Genomic DNA, 18,111 nt, shown 5'->3' with positions numbered 1-18,111 from the left:
TCAAGAATCTGGGGAAAAATCTAGGCTCACTGCCACAAATTAGGCTATAAAATGACTTTTATGGATGGAGGCACTTTGCTGCTCATATAGATGAGCCACCAATACTAACCTAATGTACCAAAATTTGGCAAAAATTGATCAGTTTATATTTGTTCTCTATCATAAGAATCCTTCCTAAACAAGCACATTAAACTAGGCATTTTCATTCTTCTCTTCAAATTGTCCTACAGAAAGAAAGAATGGGCCAGGCATGGTGGCTCATGCCTGTAATCCTAGCACTCCGGGAGGCTGAGGCAGGAGGATTGCTTAAGCTCAGGAGTTCTAGACCAGCCTGAGCCAAGTGTGAGATCCCGTCTCTACTAAAAATATTTTAAAAAATCAGCCAGGCATTGTGGCGCACGCCTATAGTCTCAGCTACTTGTAAGCTGAGGCAGGAGGATCACTTGAGTCCAGGAGTTGGAGGTTGCAGTGAGCTACAATGATGCCATTGTACTCTACTCAAAGTGACAGAGTGAGACTCTGTCTCAACAACAACAACAACAACAACAACAACAAAGAAAACAAGGAAACTACAAGGAAAGAATGGAAGAATGGAGCTGCCCATTGAAGACAAAGACTGAAATAGGTATGGGTTGGAACACTAAGTCCCAACAAATAAAACAATGTTGTTTTTGTGTTTTTCCCCCTCCATGCATAAAACAACGGAAAGTAAGGAGCTGTCATTTTACTTAAAAGAAAAAAATAAAGACTATATTTGTCACATCTAAAGAGGCAAGGAAAAAAGTAACATTCTCAAAGTCCATTAGGGAAAAAGAGAGAGAGAAGATGGGGGGGCGGGGCGGAGAGAGACAGAAAGAAAGACAAAATAGGCACAGTGAGTAAAGGAAATTATTAATATTTGAATTCCATTTGGTCTTCAGACCACTTTTTCCCTCTCCTCAGCCCCCCAAAAAACCTTTTCTGAAACTCAAAAGATTCATTTTAATCTCATGACAGCATAATAAAAATGCTGCCTGGGTCAAAAGAAAGCTGGATGAGGCACTAAAAGAAGGTGGTTCCATACTTGTTTGTTGATACTAAGCAGACTGGTGAATTACACCAGAGAAAATGTATGTGTGCCACAGAGAAGTTTCTCTAGCTCAGGTAAAACATTCCAGACCACACAGAAGGCGACCCTGACAACCAGCCTATATGCTTAGTACTTCAAGAAGCACCAAAGATGAGGTTTGCTATAATAATGAACATTTATACTTGTAGTAATCAGTCCTGTTTAATCTTGTTTTAACGTTTGGATCTGTGAGTCTGCTTAACAGTTCTGTTAACCATATCAGATCATCTACATAATTTTATTCAAATTTATCTATTCAAGAAATATTTGCTGGGTACCCACTATGTGCCAAGCATGGTGTTCTGACTGACTGGACTTACTCTCATGATTTATCTGAAAATCCAGAGAACATCATTATTTTGAAGTTAACTGTGTCTAATAATTTAAGTTTTATGCAGTTAAGAATATAGGCTTGAATATCCAACACACTGTGGTTGTTCACTATTTTGGTGGCAACCAGACAAATTTAGACATGTTAATTACTTCAAGCATTCTCATAACCATCTATGCTACTACTTAGTGGTTCTTGGTCCTGACATAGTAGTCTAGTTTTATTTCTAGCATCAGATACAAACATTCAAAAATCATTTTCTAAAATAACAGTCAGCCCAACTCAGGGATCACTAACTTTGTTTTAGATACCTGTTGTTATTCTCTTTTATAAATGGTTTTAAAATATTCATTCCCTTCTGAATTCCTGAAGTCCCTCTATTTCTTTACAGCATTTCAAAATTGCAAATGAAAACCACACTAACTGACCTAATCAGTAGATAGTTCTGAAGGGTAAGTATTCTAAGACTTAGGGGGTTAATGACCAGGCTCTAGCCCACAGAGCTCCATGTCACATCTCCAGAGAATCAATTCCACAAGACAGACATAATATACACCTGCTAATAAACAAAGGAAGTTCAACTCCCAAAAATAGCCCTGTTGTCTTATACCAGAAAAGCATACACTTCCTGGCCGGGGTGTGTTGGCTCATGCCTGTAATCCTAGCACTCTGCGGGGCTGAGGTGGGTGAATCTTTTGCACTCAAGAGTTTGAGACCAGCCTGAGCAAGAGCGAGACCCTGTCTCTATGAAAAATAGAAAGAAATTAGCTAAACAACTAAAAATATATAGAAAAAATTAGCCGGGCATGGTGGCGCATGCCTGTAATCCCAGCTACTCGGGAGGCTAAGGTAGAAGGATTGCTTGAGCCCAGGAGTTTGAGGTTGCTGTGAGTTAGGCTGACGCCACGGCACTCTAGCCTGGGCAAAAGAGTGAGACTCTGTTTCAAAAAAGAAAAGAAAAGTATACACTTACTTCTCCTTTCCCCACAAATACAACTAGGTATTTGTCACTAAGAGTAGGACCCTATAAAAGAGAGTAACCCCAAAATCCCAACTACAAGAAGAAAATTTGAGTTTCTTTTGAAAGAATAGGTCTGTCAGTTGACAAAACTATTACTGTCTAGCACATATAGGAATATGATCTCTCCAGAAAAATTAGATGTAAATGCTGAAGCTTAGATAAAGAATCTTTAGAGAAAAAGTGGTTATTCCAGATGAAGAACACCCCAGGTACACAGGGCTGCTGCTCAGTACATTAAATACTGGAGTTATACAATACGGTGGTGTCATAGGTACATACAGGCACTATGAAAATGACCATCCTCCCAGGTCTCATTCACAGACCCTCAATGTCACAGTTAGTTGCAATTTTGGATTTAAAAATTAGTGCAATGGAAAAATACATCGGCAACACAAAAATACTGATATTCAGTTTTTTGTTTCTTTCCAAAAGATAAGCAAAACAAAAATGAGTTTTTCTCCTGTTTTCTTAGCACTCAAATGGTGACCTCGCCTCAGAGTAGCAACATATATAATAGGATATAGCATTAAAAAATAAGGTAAAGAAAGGAGACGATGCTAGAAAGATTTTGAAGCAAACATTCATTAATTCAATGACTCTGAAATACAGTTCTATAATGAGAAAGGTTAAGGCAAGGTATAATCAAAAACCCTGGAAGATATACTATGAAGGTGCATTTTCTGTAGTTTAGAGGTAAGGAAAATAAAGGTTAGAGGTTAAGTGACTTGCTCTAAGTCACAAAGATAGCACTAGTGCCTAGATCTCACTTTAAACCCTCTGGTTTCCCACTGCGGTTTACTATAACTTAGAAAAGGTTAGGAATCCATTGGTTTAAATAATAACAATAAACAAGAACAAAATAATTTTTACTTGTGGCTTAACACGATACACTAAATTTTATATAATTCTAAGTTTAACAAATAGAAAGTCTTTTCTCAAGCCTATTAATGTGTAGCACGTACAATAGGAAAATCTGCTTATTTCAGCTACCAAACTGGACATCAGTTGTGGCTTGGTCTATAAGGTCCTTTAAGAGAATGTCTGTCATGTAAGGCTCAAACACCAACCACCACCAAAGATAGGAACTGGAGACTTGCACTTGGATGCCACAGTTATAATCTCTCTCTTCTGTCACCATCACTTACCTTGATGGGTACTTCAGTGAGTAAGCAGCAGCCAGGAAGCCACCTAGGTTGTGCCCAAGCAAGATCACTTTGTCCAATCCTAGGGCACATCTCCATTCTTCAATGGATTCCACAAACTGATTCTCCGCTTCTTCTGCATCACTGTCAAACCTGGGTCTACTACTGCGTCCAAAGCCCAGTAGGTCAAAAGCATAGACAGGCCTATCAGTGCAAAGATCTCCAAAATTCAGTGCCCAGAGTCCAAGACCTCCTCCAAAACCATGCAGGAGGACAAGTGGAGTCTTATTTGAAATATTATGAGAGCACTTCAGTGTCCATATTTTATTTCCATTAGATATATGAACAGGTTCTTTTTTGTATGTGCAAGGGACACCTAATGAAAACATAAAGAGAAATTCTGCTTAACTTCACTATTTCTGAGAAGGGGAGTATTCTCAGAATAACCAAAAATTAGAAACCCATCTGATATCCAGTTATATGATTTTAGCCTTTATTGTCAGATCTTTAAAAAAAAAAAAGTACATATTTTATTGAAGTAAGTAATTCTAAATAGCCAAGTTTTACATCTAAGTGGAAAGACCTACCTCAGATAAGCCTCAAGTACCTGTGACCAAGGTCTTTGGCAAGTCATTTTACTTCTGACTTCTTTCCACATTTATCAAATGAGGGTATTATATTCCTAGAACTAGAAAGGAACTTAGTGGTCATTGAATCCATTATTTTAAGGTTTCTAGCTTTTCAGACAATAATAAAAGAATACCACCTTGAATCTGTAGAACATTTGACAGACTAAGCATTGAAGATTCAAGTCTGACTCAAAAGAATCATTTTTCCCTAAAAAGTAATCATGAATTTAGGGAAGGATTATGGTATCTGTATTAAACATGTAAGTGAAATCTTAAGTCATTTCATAAAGTTTAGTAGAAAAAAGGTGGCAGGGTATATTAGGAACTCCTCAGCATAAGGCACCAGGTAACATGAGTACAAGTCTAGCAATCTCCCAGAAAACATAAATAATCAGAATTTTATAGAACAAAATTCTTACTTACCTTCAATGCTGTGGGACTAAATATTAATACTTTATACACTTATATACTCCCCAAAATTGCCTAAAGATAAAACTAAATTTGAATTTATTTGCATTAAATTATCAACTAAATAGCTATACTTTAGATATACCCCTTAATTACTCATGCATATTTATCTGCAGTGGACAAATGGGAGAAGCAGGAGTTTATGCCCTTTAACCAAAGAAATAATCTCAAGTTGTGTATCCATATATTGGCAGGAAAGAAGAAACCCAGCATTGATTCAGATTATTAACAGAGCTCATGCCCCCAAGTAGGGAGAAATACCACTACTTTAGAAAAGCAGTTGCTCTGGCATTAGTGCCAGTCCAAACCCTTCAGCATTCTGAACACAGCTATCTGCCTATTCACATAAAAACCATCTATAGTGTCTATTAAAGAGCTCATTCTATTATTGTATTAGTCACTTGCTTTCAGGTTCAATACTGAAGCAGGGACCAATTCTCACTCCTCTTTGCATCTCTAGAACTAACAGTAGGGAATCAATACATTTGTTAAATGCACAAATTGAGCATCCAGTACCCTTTTTTTATCTTCTGACAAAATTTTTTCATTTGGGTAAAGCACAATGACAACTTTCCCAGTTTTGTAGAGGGCAAGAGTACCCAAGTATATGGAGTGAGTAGAAATTCATTTTCATGTTACAAATTCAAGCAAGATGGGTAATTATCCCTTCCTAAGGACATATCCAGTAATGGTCACTTACTCCTGAATCATTCAAATGCACAAACAAAAAAATTCATTAGTGGTAAGGAGGATGAAAAGCAGGCATGGACAAACATCTGCACATACATATAAAATAATCATGTATACAAACTACACTATTTAATCCACTCCTCTAAATGGTATTAGAAGAACAAAATTATATAATAAACACCATTGCTGAGAACCAAACCCACAGAAACCTGGGAATGCCCTGACATTACAAGCTTGGACAATTTTCAGTGCTCATAAGAAACAAAGGCTTCTATACCACTAGAAACGCAGAATTAAAGAATGCTAGAACCAGAAGGAATTCTAAGGATCATCCTACCTCCTCATTTTACAGGTACAAAATGAGAAGCTGAGCAAAGTGACTTGCTCAAGATCCTATAACCACCTAGTGACAGATCTGGGCCTAGACCAGGTTACCTGGTTTCTGTCTAGTATTTGTTCCCATATATATGGCTGCCTGCTCTGGAATACCTAGAGTCTGCTCTCAAAGCATAGTCTATGGATATCTAGGGAGTCCCTGAGATCCTCTGAGGAGGTCCAGGTCAAAATTATTTTTATAATACTACTAATGCTTTATTTGCCTTCTTCACTCTCATTCTCTGATGGGTGTACAATGGAGTTTTCCAGAGGTCACATGATATGTGATTACCCAACAGACCGAATGCAGAAGCAGATGTGAGAATTCAGCAGCCTTATATTAAGTCAGACATTAGAGATTTGTAAACATGTAAACAACATTACTCTTCTCATTACATTTTTGTTTGAAAAGTAGTTTTTTTACAAACATGCTATTTATTTTGATCTTTAATGGGTTTATTACTATTATTTTTAAATAAATCAATAAATTAACATTTTCAATTATTCAATTTTTATTTCTAATACAGTAAATATTGATAACTATAGCCCATAAACAAAGCTCCCTGGAATCATTAATTTAAGAGTATAACAGGGACCCAAGACCAAAAAGTTTGAGAAGCTCTGACCCCCTACTTTTCTGCACTTGATAATGACATAGAAGAAGAAAAAAGGTTTTCTGCCAACAACTGACGGATCACATAATCTCCAGTTTCAGGGCAATGTGATATATCGGACCTATTTTAGTACATAGCTTAATTAACTTACAAGAAGAAAACCTTACGTTTTAAAATTTTCTCTTCAGCTTCTTTAAGGTGTGACATAGATGTAGGGCACCATGTGGGGAGCCAGCCAGTTAGCCATCCTGACCTAGAACACCAGAAACAAAATACAAATAGGTGAGTTCATGTTCTTAATTCCCGACTGTCACATGGAGAAGAGAAGCAGCATAGGAAACTTACTATCTGTGTGATGATGAAGCCATATGTGACAAAAGTGACCTAACAGGTACAAAGCATTGTGGTAAGTACTGGGATACAGATATTTAACTTCAGCCTGTGTACCTACAAGTAGGTATCAAAATCTATCTTATCTTCACGGATAATCAGATTCTAAATAAACAAGGAGGATAAAAGTGGGCAGAACAAGAAAAGACAAAACAAAAAACAAAAACAAACCAATCCCCCCCTCCCTCCTAAGACAGCTTCTTATCAGGGTAGAAGTGCAAAAAGGTTAAAGACCATGAGTAGGTTCATTTGAACTGTAGGTTCACAGAGAATATAAAAGGCACCTGCTGTGGGAGTTGAGAGAAGAGAAACCTTATTAAAATCTGGAATGGTTTAAAAAAAAAGGCTTCATATCTTATGTAAAGAGTAGTAACACACCCCTAAAACAAACTCAGGGGGCTGGCCTATATATAATCTGTTTAGGGCAAACTGGTTAACAGAATAACTGTTAATAGAAAAACAAAAAAGCTTTGTGTTTCAGCAATAGTAGATGAAAAGAACGCCTCAGGCATTTGTCAGAAGACAGAGGAACAAAGAACAAGGAAGCAGGTCTGAGGCAACAGGTGAAGAAATGAAGGGGGGTGGGCAGGGGCAGGGGCAGGGGAAGTGCTGCCGCTGGAACTGACATACTACTTGGCTTATAGCCAACCAAGGACAGGGTAAAAGCCTTCACCCTATAGCAGCAAACCAAAAGTTTATTGTAATAATCTGAGACAATGGAGAGTTTTAGCAGTCATTTGACAGCTAGGGCTCAGCACATGGCTGGTATTGTTTAGAATGGGAACTTTCTGGTCAAAGAAAAATGAATTAGACTAGGAAAAGTGACCAACTACTGCAGACTCCAAATGAGAGGTAAGGGCCTGAACCAAGCCTTTAACAATAGGGATAGAGACAAAAAGATGTGGCCAAAGAATATTTAAAAAGTAAAACAGGCTGAATTTGATAACTGGTTGGATATAAATAAGGTATAACAAGGATTCCAAGGCTTCTGTCCTAGGGTACCACTACAATGACAGAGAACACAAGAATAAGAACAGGTATAAGTAGGGAAACATGCTAAGTTTTGGAAGGGCTGTGCTCAAGCATCCAGCTTTTTCTAATCTTTGTAGGCTCATTCTACAATATTTCCCTTCCCTTCCCCATAGAATTTCTCTGGATATCATAACAGGCACTCAATATATGTTTGCTGAATGATTAAGTCACTCACAGTCCAGGGTATTCTCAGCTCAAGTTATCCCCATTTCATAAATGTAAAAACTGAAGTTCAGAAATGTTAAGCACCAAGTCCAAGGGTATACACCTAGTAAGTCTGTGACACAAGTAGAGATTTGAGTTCAATTCTGAGTGACTCCAAAACCCTTTTTTCTCAGGTGACTACCTTCCTTAAAGTGTCTGGGGAGTTGTCCATTATGTACAAGATAAAGTCCACAGTCCTTAGAATGCACAGAGGTATTTTACAATCTGTCCACAGCCTACCTCCACTCCATATTTTCTTTTGCACATTATACTTTTCTAGTACCTCATAGCTCTCAAAACTCATACAATTATATGTCTCTAAGCCTTTAAGCAGTGCTTCCCTCTGCCCAGAATGCCCTGCCTTTTTCTGAGATACTGTCCCTGACCCTGATGTCAAGGCCAAAAGTCATTAATCACTCCTCTGGCCCTTATTACAGATACAGTTACTACTGCTGTGGTTATTTGAGGGTTTTTTAATTTTGAGACAGGGTCTCACTATGTTGCCCAGACTGGTCTTGAATTCCTGGGCTCAAGCAAACCTCTCAGCTTAGTCTCCTAAAGTAGCTGTGCCACTCTGTCTGGCCAATCTGTTTACACATTTATCTGCCCTACTGTACTGTGAGCATGCTGAAGACTAAAACACTTGTTAAAAATGTCATCCTTACATCCCTAGTACCAAACACACTGGTGGATGGTCATGTGAGGGCTTGATAACAGTGTTTGTGAACTGAAGGCCTCGGTCATAAAAAATATCAGAAGTATGATGAAGAAAGGCAGATGGGGTTCATTTCTATAGGCAGAGAGCACTTACGGTACCCACAGGTTCTTTATAGGAGACAGTATATGGACAGGGGAAGGGCCTGAACCTCCCTAAAACAACACAAAAAACAAACAAATGTTGATGCAAAGAGGTGAATTAAGAAAAGGGTAATCAATGGCATGGACAATATAGTAAGGTGATCAGAAGCATAGCAGTCTAACATCCACACTTTTTTTCACATAAATAAGTTATTCCTTTTTCATCTACTAGTCAACTTTTTTTTTCTTGTCACTTTGTCTTTAGACCTAACAACCTTCCTAGTTTAAGTGCGGTAGTATTATACATATACAGTAGTCCCTCCTTATCTATGGTTTTGTTTTCCATACTTTCAGTTACCCACACTCAACAGACATCCAAAAATATTACATGGAACATTCCAGAAATAAACAATTCATAAGTTTTAAACTGTGCACTATCCAGTCCCATCCCACGCAGAATATGAATCATCCCTTTGTCCAGCGTGTCCATTCTGAACACTCTACCCTCCCATTAGTCTTTCAGTAGCCATCTTGGTTATCAGATCAACTGTCACGATATTACAATGTAAAACCCTTATTTTACTTAATAATGGCCCCAAAACACAAGAATGGTGACGTTGGCATATTGTTATAATTGTTCTATTTTATTATTGTTAATCTCTTACTCTACCTAATTTATAAACTTTATCATAGGTATGTATAACAAAAACACATATATATAAAATATACATATATATATTTACATAGGGTTCAGTACTGAGTTTTCAAGCATCCACTGGAGGTCTTGGAACATAACCCCTGAGGGATACTGTACATGTGTGTATGGGTGTGTGTGTATTACATACCTAAACAGACATGATTAAAGGACAGGACTATAAGTAGCTGTATCTGGTCAGGTTTAAATGGCAGGCAGTTATATTTTAGAGATATTACATGAAGAAAAGAATGTCTGAAGATACATAATGGCCTACATTATAAGGCTCTACTTTAATGTTCTCTGCTGCCAGTTTCTAACTTTGTGCATTAATAGGATAAGATTGATTAGACCTCTTTGGCATCCCTCACAAATGTTACATGTAACTTATTATCAAGGTACAAATATAATAGAAAACATTATTCATATTAAGCTATTTGTAAATATGTAACCTATTTACAAATTATCTAGGAAAAATGATTCAAGTCTTCAGCAATGAATTTTTTCATTCAACAATTTCCCATCTGTTGGGAAAAAAGTGGTTAATGGGCAATTAAAATAAAAGTATCTCATGATCTTTAGAGCTTAAAAAAACAAAAGTAAACTACCATTAAGCTGAAGCTCTTTTGTCCTGACCAGACATCAGGTCTATATTTGACCATAAAAATATGAACTAATACCACCAAGAAGTTACTTACAACTCAATCTCATCAATTTTCCTAAATAAATATCCTTTAAATCAGTGGTCCCCAGCCTTTTTGACACCAGGGACTGTTTTCATGGAAGATAATTTTTGCACAGACTCGGGAGGGGGATGGTTTCAGGATGATTCAAGTGCATTAGATTTATCGTGCACTTTATTTTTATTATTATTACACTGTAATATATAATGAAATAATTATACAACTCACCATAGGTTGCGGACCCCTGTCTTAAATCACAGCATAGTTCTTTGTCAGAGAGACTCAGAGGTCAGCATAAAAAAAATTATAGTGAAATGAATTATAATCTACTATTGCTCCAACTGACATCATAGACAAGTTGGGGCAAAGAAAACACAAATGTAATCTTTATTTCAGTCTTTTTAAAAAAGTACATTCAAAAAATAATTCAGCCTCTGAATACCTAACATATACAAGGCACCAGAGTTTAAAAAGTTATATACAAACCTATAATATAGGAATTATACCTATCTCCACTAATTTACCATTTACCACAAAACCAACTTTCAAAGGGTGGGATTATCTGTCCATGGATTTGCCTCCTAGTGACCAGCTCAACTCAGAGAAGGGGCAAAATAATGTTTTCATGTTTGCAAGCCTAGTGCATTACCTTAAAAATGAGGAATCATCAATCACAAGAGGCATCAAATTCTCTTCATGTTTTCACAGAAGCCTTTTCATCAAAGCAGACAATTTTTTAAAGTGGGCTTTTTCTAAAGTATATTTAAACTGAAAAATCTATATTTAACAAAACATGGTAAAATATTTTATTTTTACTCTTAATAGAACTGTAAAGATACCACTCTTCCCCTAAGTATTGGTAATGTTTCTACCCTGTTTTACTTTAACCAGATGATAAAATGTTTATAGAAACTATCTTCTACTTCTTTCGTAGAGAGACACACTATAGGACTGAGTGCTATGCTTATAATAGGCTCAAAGGAACATTTCCAAGAGTCTATCTTTTCCATCCTTTAGTTGATTCTCCTTTGCTCAGGAGTTCCCATACCTTCCCATTCCACCCTCTATTGCTTTAACACTCTAAAACTTACCCATCCAACCCTACCTCCTATCTTTAAAGAGACCCCCTGCCCTTCCACAGGGTATCCTATGCCACTCAGTGTTATTCAGCATTCCTTAGTATGTGGAATAATGGAACTAAGGACATTAAACTGGAACTAAAGACATAGGACTGAACCCTGTCAGATATCTAGCCATTCTTCGGAGGTCACAAAATTCAAGGTAAAAATTAAATTCATGTGGCCTAGCTATAAAACAGTAAACTACATACAGGGCCACCTCCTCACCATCTTGGAAAATAAATAGAAAAGCAAAACCTAACTTCTCTATTTTATTTAAGCAGGTAAGCAATAATCACTCTCATCACTAAGGCCCTAACTTCAGAAGAGACCAAAGCATTAATCGCAATACAAAGAAAAGCCATTCACCACAGGGGTATAACTTTCCAAAAGTAAACAACTATGCATGGGGAAAGCAATGTAAGCCAAAAGGTTTCCTACACAGCCCAATCAGACACTGAGCTTATTAGCAAGGATTCAAGCTCTAAAGCACCTAATCAAAAAAACAAATAAAAGGACTCCGGCTTTATAACCACTACAGTGAAAACTGAGAAAGAATCTTTTCAGTAAGCAGACTTCTGAGTAAGAAAAATTTTAAAAGATCACATTAGAGGTGGCAATTATAAGGAAAGCCAAGTAACATGTGCTTAACATATTAATAGAGTATATTTACCTAAGAATCTGATTTTAAGTATTTTGAATTTGAGAGAGAGACAAAATTTCTCCCTGAACTTTCTACACAATCTTTTTAAAAAAACATCATTGCATTGTATTTATACTCCATGCCATCAACATTTAAGTTTCCTGCTAAGCCCTGTTTTGTTCTCTAAGACATCTGATTATCTATTACTAAAGATGAATTACACAATCTACAAATATTATGAAACAGTGAAAGAGGTTTCAGAGTATTCTGAAGAAAATGTGCAGAAGTCTGGCCAATTTCCACACACTCGTGGCCACTTAAATAACATTTCCTATTAGGTTATAAGTAAAGAAGATTTTATTATATTATAATTTTATTTAAAATGGCCTCCATTCCTATATGGGTACAGATGAGAGAGAAAAATCTTATCAATTCATTATTGCTCTTGATAAGCTAATCTAAGCACAGTATTCTATCTCATTTAAAGAAACCATGAAGTTTTGCATTTTATTATAAATGTCCAAATTAATTAGAGGTGTGAATATATGTATTTCTCTGAAATAATCCCTCAACCAATGAATGACTAAAAACTTCCAAATTGGAAATTGTATAATAACGCTTAGGCAAATAAAGGCTTTCTTTCTTGGGAACTGACTTCTTAGAAGAGAGAAAAAAACAAAAAAAAGAGTATGTCTCATACAACTACAATTTAAGTGACTATCATGCCATTTTAATTTAGATAAATGATTCGAGCTATCAGTAACTATTACAGCAAAGACAACACAGGTCCTTTAATATATTTCAACACTTTAATCAACAGTCTTTTAACTCCTCCCCTTCTAATCTATAACTTTTAAAGACCCAGAGTGGGAGAATCAGTGTTTCAGACAAGCCATGTGCTGGTAATATTTCCCCCCATGCCCTCATTGTTTCCTACCTTCCCTCACATGGTAAACAAACTATTCTGGAGTCAGACACTTACATAACCTTATCATCAAACACATGTGTGAAGCTACATGTACACTTTTAGATTTACTCTGCTTAATAAGTCAGAGTGACATTTCTTTATGTCAGTTCTAAAATAAGTTCATCTACTAGACAATAAAGAGAATAAAATTAAAAATCCTAAGTCTCTGAATAATCACTGAATAATCTCTGAATGATCATTGAATCAACTGAATAATCATTTTAATAAAAACGTCTCTCCACACAATTTTTTTATAACTCAAAATCAGGAGTGAGAATTATAGAATCATGAGGTTAGACTAATAATCTAACAATTAGTCAAAGCAATGTTTAAACCAATATTACATTTCAGAACAGCTACTGTAAGTAACATAGGTCAAATCCTTAAAGACTCATTCAGAGACATCTGTAATTCTGAAATGTATTATTCAGTTTTGTTTTTTATTAAGTTGCCATCCCTGTGACTATACAATCTTTTGTTAACAAGTTCTTTGTCACAAGACTGAAATCTGCATTTGCTGGCCTGTGAATGGCATTTTGGAGAGCAGGCAAAACAGAGATGCATGGGTTGGTTCAGCCAAGGTCAACAAATAGAATCCAGCCTCCCCAATACAATTTAAGTTCATGATCCTAATCATTGTCCTATTCAAATTTAAACTTTTCTGAATATCTTATGATGAAAAATTTAAATCACACAGCTATAAAATATACAATAAATTACTATATTTCTGATTTTAATATTTGTATCAGCATGAATTTACGATAGTTGAAGTGTTTAATTTCATAAAAATGTAAAGCTTACTATTTATAAAGCCCCTTTAGGCTCTACCAGACATTTGAGTTGACAAAACAAATATACAAATAACTATACTATAAAATATTGGTATACATGCCATAAAGTTTAAAAAAATATCATGGACCTTTAGAAAAGAGAGATCATAATATGTTTTAGGTCAGAGAAAACAACGTGAACCAAGCTATGGGGAAATGGGAAGTGAGCAAGCAACCTGTTAGGAAACAATTTTAGATAACAGCTTGACTGGAGTCCAGTGCACAGAGAGGAAATAAGACTATAAAGCTAGATAGCAGCCACGCTGCTTAGAAAGGGCTTTAAAGTCAGTCTGAGGACATATAATAAAGCCACACTGTGTGTGTGGCTATGTGACAAACAAGACTGTACTTCTTGGGAATGTAAAAGTAACTAATGAAATGAGCAATGCTGCAAGCTTGTTACCAAGCCTGCAATAATCCAGGTGGGAGAATAAGGAGGGTATGAACCTGGTGGCTCCTAGGTAACAGCTGAAATGGAAAGGTGATGTTGTACACTTAGAATCTACTGGACTTGGTAACAGATTTGGTATTCGGGGGTAATAAAAGGGGTTTGGGGGAGAGTCAAAAGATAATTCTGGATGACTAGAACATGACTGCCACAAACCAAGGGGAAGTACTGAGATTTTTCTATTGCTTAGTTTAGGAGAAGGAAGGTGCAAATAAAATCCTGGTCTGGACATGTTAAGTTTAAGGAATCAGGCATGAATATCTGACAATTAGAAACATTATCTGCCCAGAAGAGGAAAGAAAGAGAACAAGATCTCAGTCCTCTCCAAAGACAACACAGTTCAAGGAGTTCGAGTAAACAAGACAAAAAACAAAAACAAAGATGAAGTTAGAATCTTGAAGAATTACTTACTACATTTAGAGAACAGAGAAAAAAAGAGAGAAGCTAATAAAAGTGACTGTTGGTTTTAGGTAAGGCAAGAAGCAAAATGCCATTAAGAGCTAGAATGTCTAATAAGAGTTTCAAAAAGTAGTAGCTATCATTACAGTATCAAATACTGAAAATGACCCAAGGAGGATAAGTACAGAAAAAACATAAGGCCACTGGGATGTGGTATTGAAAAGTTTTGTGATTTCTAATAAGTGGCAAGGGATTGGGAAGAGCAAATGACATCAGGGAGGAAGGCACAGATCTGGGCAGTGTTTTGAAAGAGAAATCCACTCTCCTATCTCCAAGACAAAGAACTACATTCGAATCCTAATGTAAACCCAGTAGGGTGCTGGCAAACCCACTAAAGCAGGGAGGGGAGAGAAAAATTCCTTATTTATACCTTATTTATAGCATTTGATGATTTCCATGGTGTAAATACTCCCACCATGGCCAGTTTCAAGCTGCCAACAGTTGGCAAAATTCCTGAAAATTTCGTAGTGGCTTGCTTGTACAAATCAACTCCAGCACACTGCTGCAAACCACTTCTTTTATAGTCTACCCTGCAACTACGAAATTCTGTGAGAGCAACTACTAAATTCAGCTGACACGATCATTCTCTGGGACAACTTAACTTACTGAAATTCACAGAAGTCTACCCTGCTTTTGTTACACTCAGCTTTCTCAACTGTATTGCAACTGAAAAGAGCTGGATGTTGAAAGCAAAATGTATCCCTGGAATGTTTGTCTTCACTAAGTGCCACAAAGGAAAAGACAAAAATCATATGCTTCAAAAAGCCATCACATGACCATTTTATAATGGTTTCCTTTGTTAATGTCATCTCTCTACCTAGACCTTGAATGTCTTAAGGATAGGGAATTTGGGTCTAAACAAGTGCCAAATATCTCACAAGTCCCAATCCCAGTGACAGGCAGCAGAGCTCCAATCCAGCCCTCCTACTAGTTGCCAAGGTGCTAGAAGTCTTCCCAACTACAGTCCCAACTACAAAATGGAAACAGTAATACCTAGCACACAAGGTAAATCTTAGATTTAACATGACTATGTTTAGGGAACACGTAGCAGGTGGAGGAGCTTAGCCTTCTCTGCCTGCCTGCTTGGTACAGTTGAGTGCCATATGGACACTGGACACTGATCAAGTGTATTGCCAAGAATGCCAGGGAGGTCCACCTCTGTCTAGGGGCTATAGCCAGTGAGCTGCTAAGGATTTTTGATTATCTGCTCCCAAGGCCTCCAGCTATCACTCAAAGCCATAAATCCCTTTCAGGGTTGTACCCTGGACTCCCAATCCCCACAACAACATCTAGACCACAGAATCTACCAGAAAGTGTCTCAGAAAGGGTCAAAAATGTTGTGGCAAATGAGATGGGAACACAAGCTACCGGTCAGGTTCCTATGTGGGTCCACATGACATTAAGCATCTCACCTCAGTGTAACAAGGAAGTTCAACAAATCAAAACAGTGAACCCATTCATCCATCATATAAACAAAATTCAAAGGAAGAATCTAGTTTCTAATATTTCTTCCCCTTTGGCATTTTTCCAAATACCCCTGTCTTCATGGTACTCCATATTCTATCATTTAGGTTATGTTTCCCAGGCAAATTTCTCCAGACAACTTAAGTAGAACTCATGTCAAAATATTAAACATATATGGGGGAAGTATAGAAGTTTCCTTTCCAATATAAATTACTGTCCTTGAGAAATAAGGCAATAATCTTCATAGCAACTTAATTTTTCCACGAATTAACTACTATTCTACTAAGAATTGTACAAAGTCAGCTACATGTAGAAAATAATTTAAACTCAGTATATCCGTATATCAAAAAGATTCACATTAGACATCTACCCTCCAACTTTCACAAAGTTTCCTACATGTATGTGTCTTCTTCCGAGGCACAGGCAACACCCCTCACTTCTCCAGTAAAGCCAGAACAACTCATCACAGAAGTGCAAGCAAGGAAGAGAGAACAGAGCCTGGAAGTAAAAGACCTTCCTTTATCTGAAAGATGAATTATCACTTCCGAACTTGTTATCCATATCTAAAGTGTCAACTTTCGTTCTATAAAGTATCTAAGTTAAACGTTTTCTGAAACCCAAGGCCACACTTCCACAACCCCCCTTTTCCCTCACGCTGGGCTCTTCCTTCCCTGGACACCCCGAATCTCCCGCCGCTGCTCGGTGAATCCGGGCTGTCGGGCTGACACTGCCCAGGGAGGCAGCGCCCCTCCCGCCGGCTGTGGGCAGGACCGGCCCCGGCGGCACCGTCGGTCTTGCCGGAGGTTGGACAGGGCACAGCGCGCACCTGAAGACAGAAGCCGGACAGAGTGAGTTGGCCATTTCCCGTGACTCGAAGTCGGGTGCAGGGTCGGCCGGTCCCCGGCCGCGCTAGGGCAAAGAAAGGGGGTACTAACGAGCCCGTCTGGGCGCCGCGGCCACCCCGCCGCCGGCCCCGCGGGGCCGCTTACACAACAGCTGGGCGGGCCGAGTCGGACTCGGACACCGCCGGCCCCGGCGCTGACGGGCGCCTGCCGGGGCAGAGCAGCGCTCGTTCTTCTCGGGGAGCCGCGCGGACTTGCGCCGGAGCGGGACGACGGAGCGGCCAGTTGTCGCCAGGCGGGCTATGAGTCCTCGGTGCTGCCCACTGGGCCGGATCCCGGCCCGTGCGGAGGACGCGTGAAGGAGGAACACACAACCTCCCACCTCCGCCGGCCGCACTTACCCGGTGTTGGCCCAATCCACCTCCTCCTCCTCCGCCGCCATGGCCGCCGCCGCGCAAGCGCCCGGACGCGCCTCCAAGCCGGCTGACAGGCCGACTGGGGAACCCCGGGCCGCCGCCGCCCTTAAGGCCGCGCCGGCCGCGCATGCGTCCTCCGCCCCTTACCGCGACCAGGCGGCGCGGCGGCGCGCCTGCGCGTTTCCGGCCTTACCGCCCTGTCCAGTCGTGCTGCCTGACGTGATCTGGCGTGAACACTAGGCAGGTTACTCAAGCTGGAAGAACCGGTGAGACTCGCCCGGCAGAGTTAAGTAGTCACTAAGTTGAATAATGACTGTATTAATGCATCATCCCGCTGATGTTGGCTGTCAGGTGCTGGTGCCCCTGCCCTGTGAGAGCCTGTCGAAGATGCTTTCTCCAGGTGCTCTTTGTCCTTCCGCCAGCCCTTGGGTGGGAGGCCGAGGGGAGAGGGCGACTCACAGGACCCGTCAGTCACTTGATCTCTGACGTGCGGGGCACTGCTCTAAGCTCTGGGGTTACAGTAGTGGTCAAAACTAGCAACCACCTTCCCACCTAGCTCTATGTACATGGGAGGGTGAAGAGTTGGTGTTTAGGTTCTTGAGGGGAAATCACTAATGTTAATATCAACATTTCTTGACTTGGTTTCAAGTGTTTTAGCCATCAGATACAATCTGCTTTTGCAATTATACCACTCCCTACCATTCATCCATTCATATTTAGTGCGTGCCTACTGTGTTCCCACTCT

At 38.9% G+C, this 18,111-nt stretch overlaps 1 protein-coding gene and 1 long non-coding RNA gene across 6 annotated transcripts in view; one reads left to right on the top strand and one right to left on the bottom strand.

The window, feature by feature from the left end:
• ABHD5 (abhydrolase domain containing 5, lysophosphatidic acid acyltransferase) overlaps positions 1-17,500 on the bottom strand; it is a 33,568-nt gene extending 16,068 nt beyond the window's left edge. For 2 of the 4 annotated variants that reach the window (XR_006729887.1, XM_045530743.1), the window contains exons 1-3: positions 17,352-17,500; positions 6,546-6,631; positions 3,606-3,978 (exon numbers count right to left, since the gene is read on the bottom strand). Coding sequence is in view for 3 of the 4 variants with exons in the window: in XM_045530743.1 (XP_045386699.1) it covers positions 3,606-3,978; positions 6,546-6,631; positions 17,352-17,392 (500 nt within the window). In the remaining variant the exon portion in view is untranslated. Of the gene's footprint in view, positions 1-3,605; positions 3,979-6,545; positions 6,632-6,723; positions 9,386-10,828; positions 10,935-17,351 lie in introns of those variants that run through there. The other 2 variants (XM_045530744.1, XM_045530745.1) reach the window with 2 other exon arrangements.
• LOC123623542 overlaps positions 16,873-18,111 on the top strand; it is a 39,405-nt gene continuing 38,166 nt past the window's right edge. The window contains exon 1 of one of the 2 annotated variants that reach the window (XR_006729890.1): positions 16,873-16,956. This is a non-coding gene — a long non-coding RNA (uncharacterized LOC123623542). Of the gene's footprint in view, positions 16,957-17,590; positions 17,633-18,111 lie in introns of those variants that run through there. The other variant, XR_006729888.1, reaches the window with a different exon arrangement.

This window comes from Lemur catta, chromosome 18, assembly GCF_020740605.2.
Source record: "Lemur catta isolate mLemCat1 chromosome 18, mLemCat1.pri, whole genome shotgun sequence".
Classification (NCBI taxonomy): Eukaryota; Metazoa; Chordata; class Mammalia; order Primates; family Lemuridae; genus Lemur; species Lemur catta.
The sequence above is the reverse complement of the archived record's forward strand: the minus strand, read 5'-3'. Positions and strand labels throughout refer to the sequence as shown.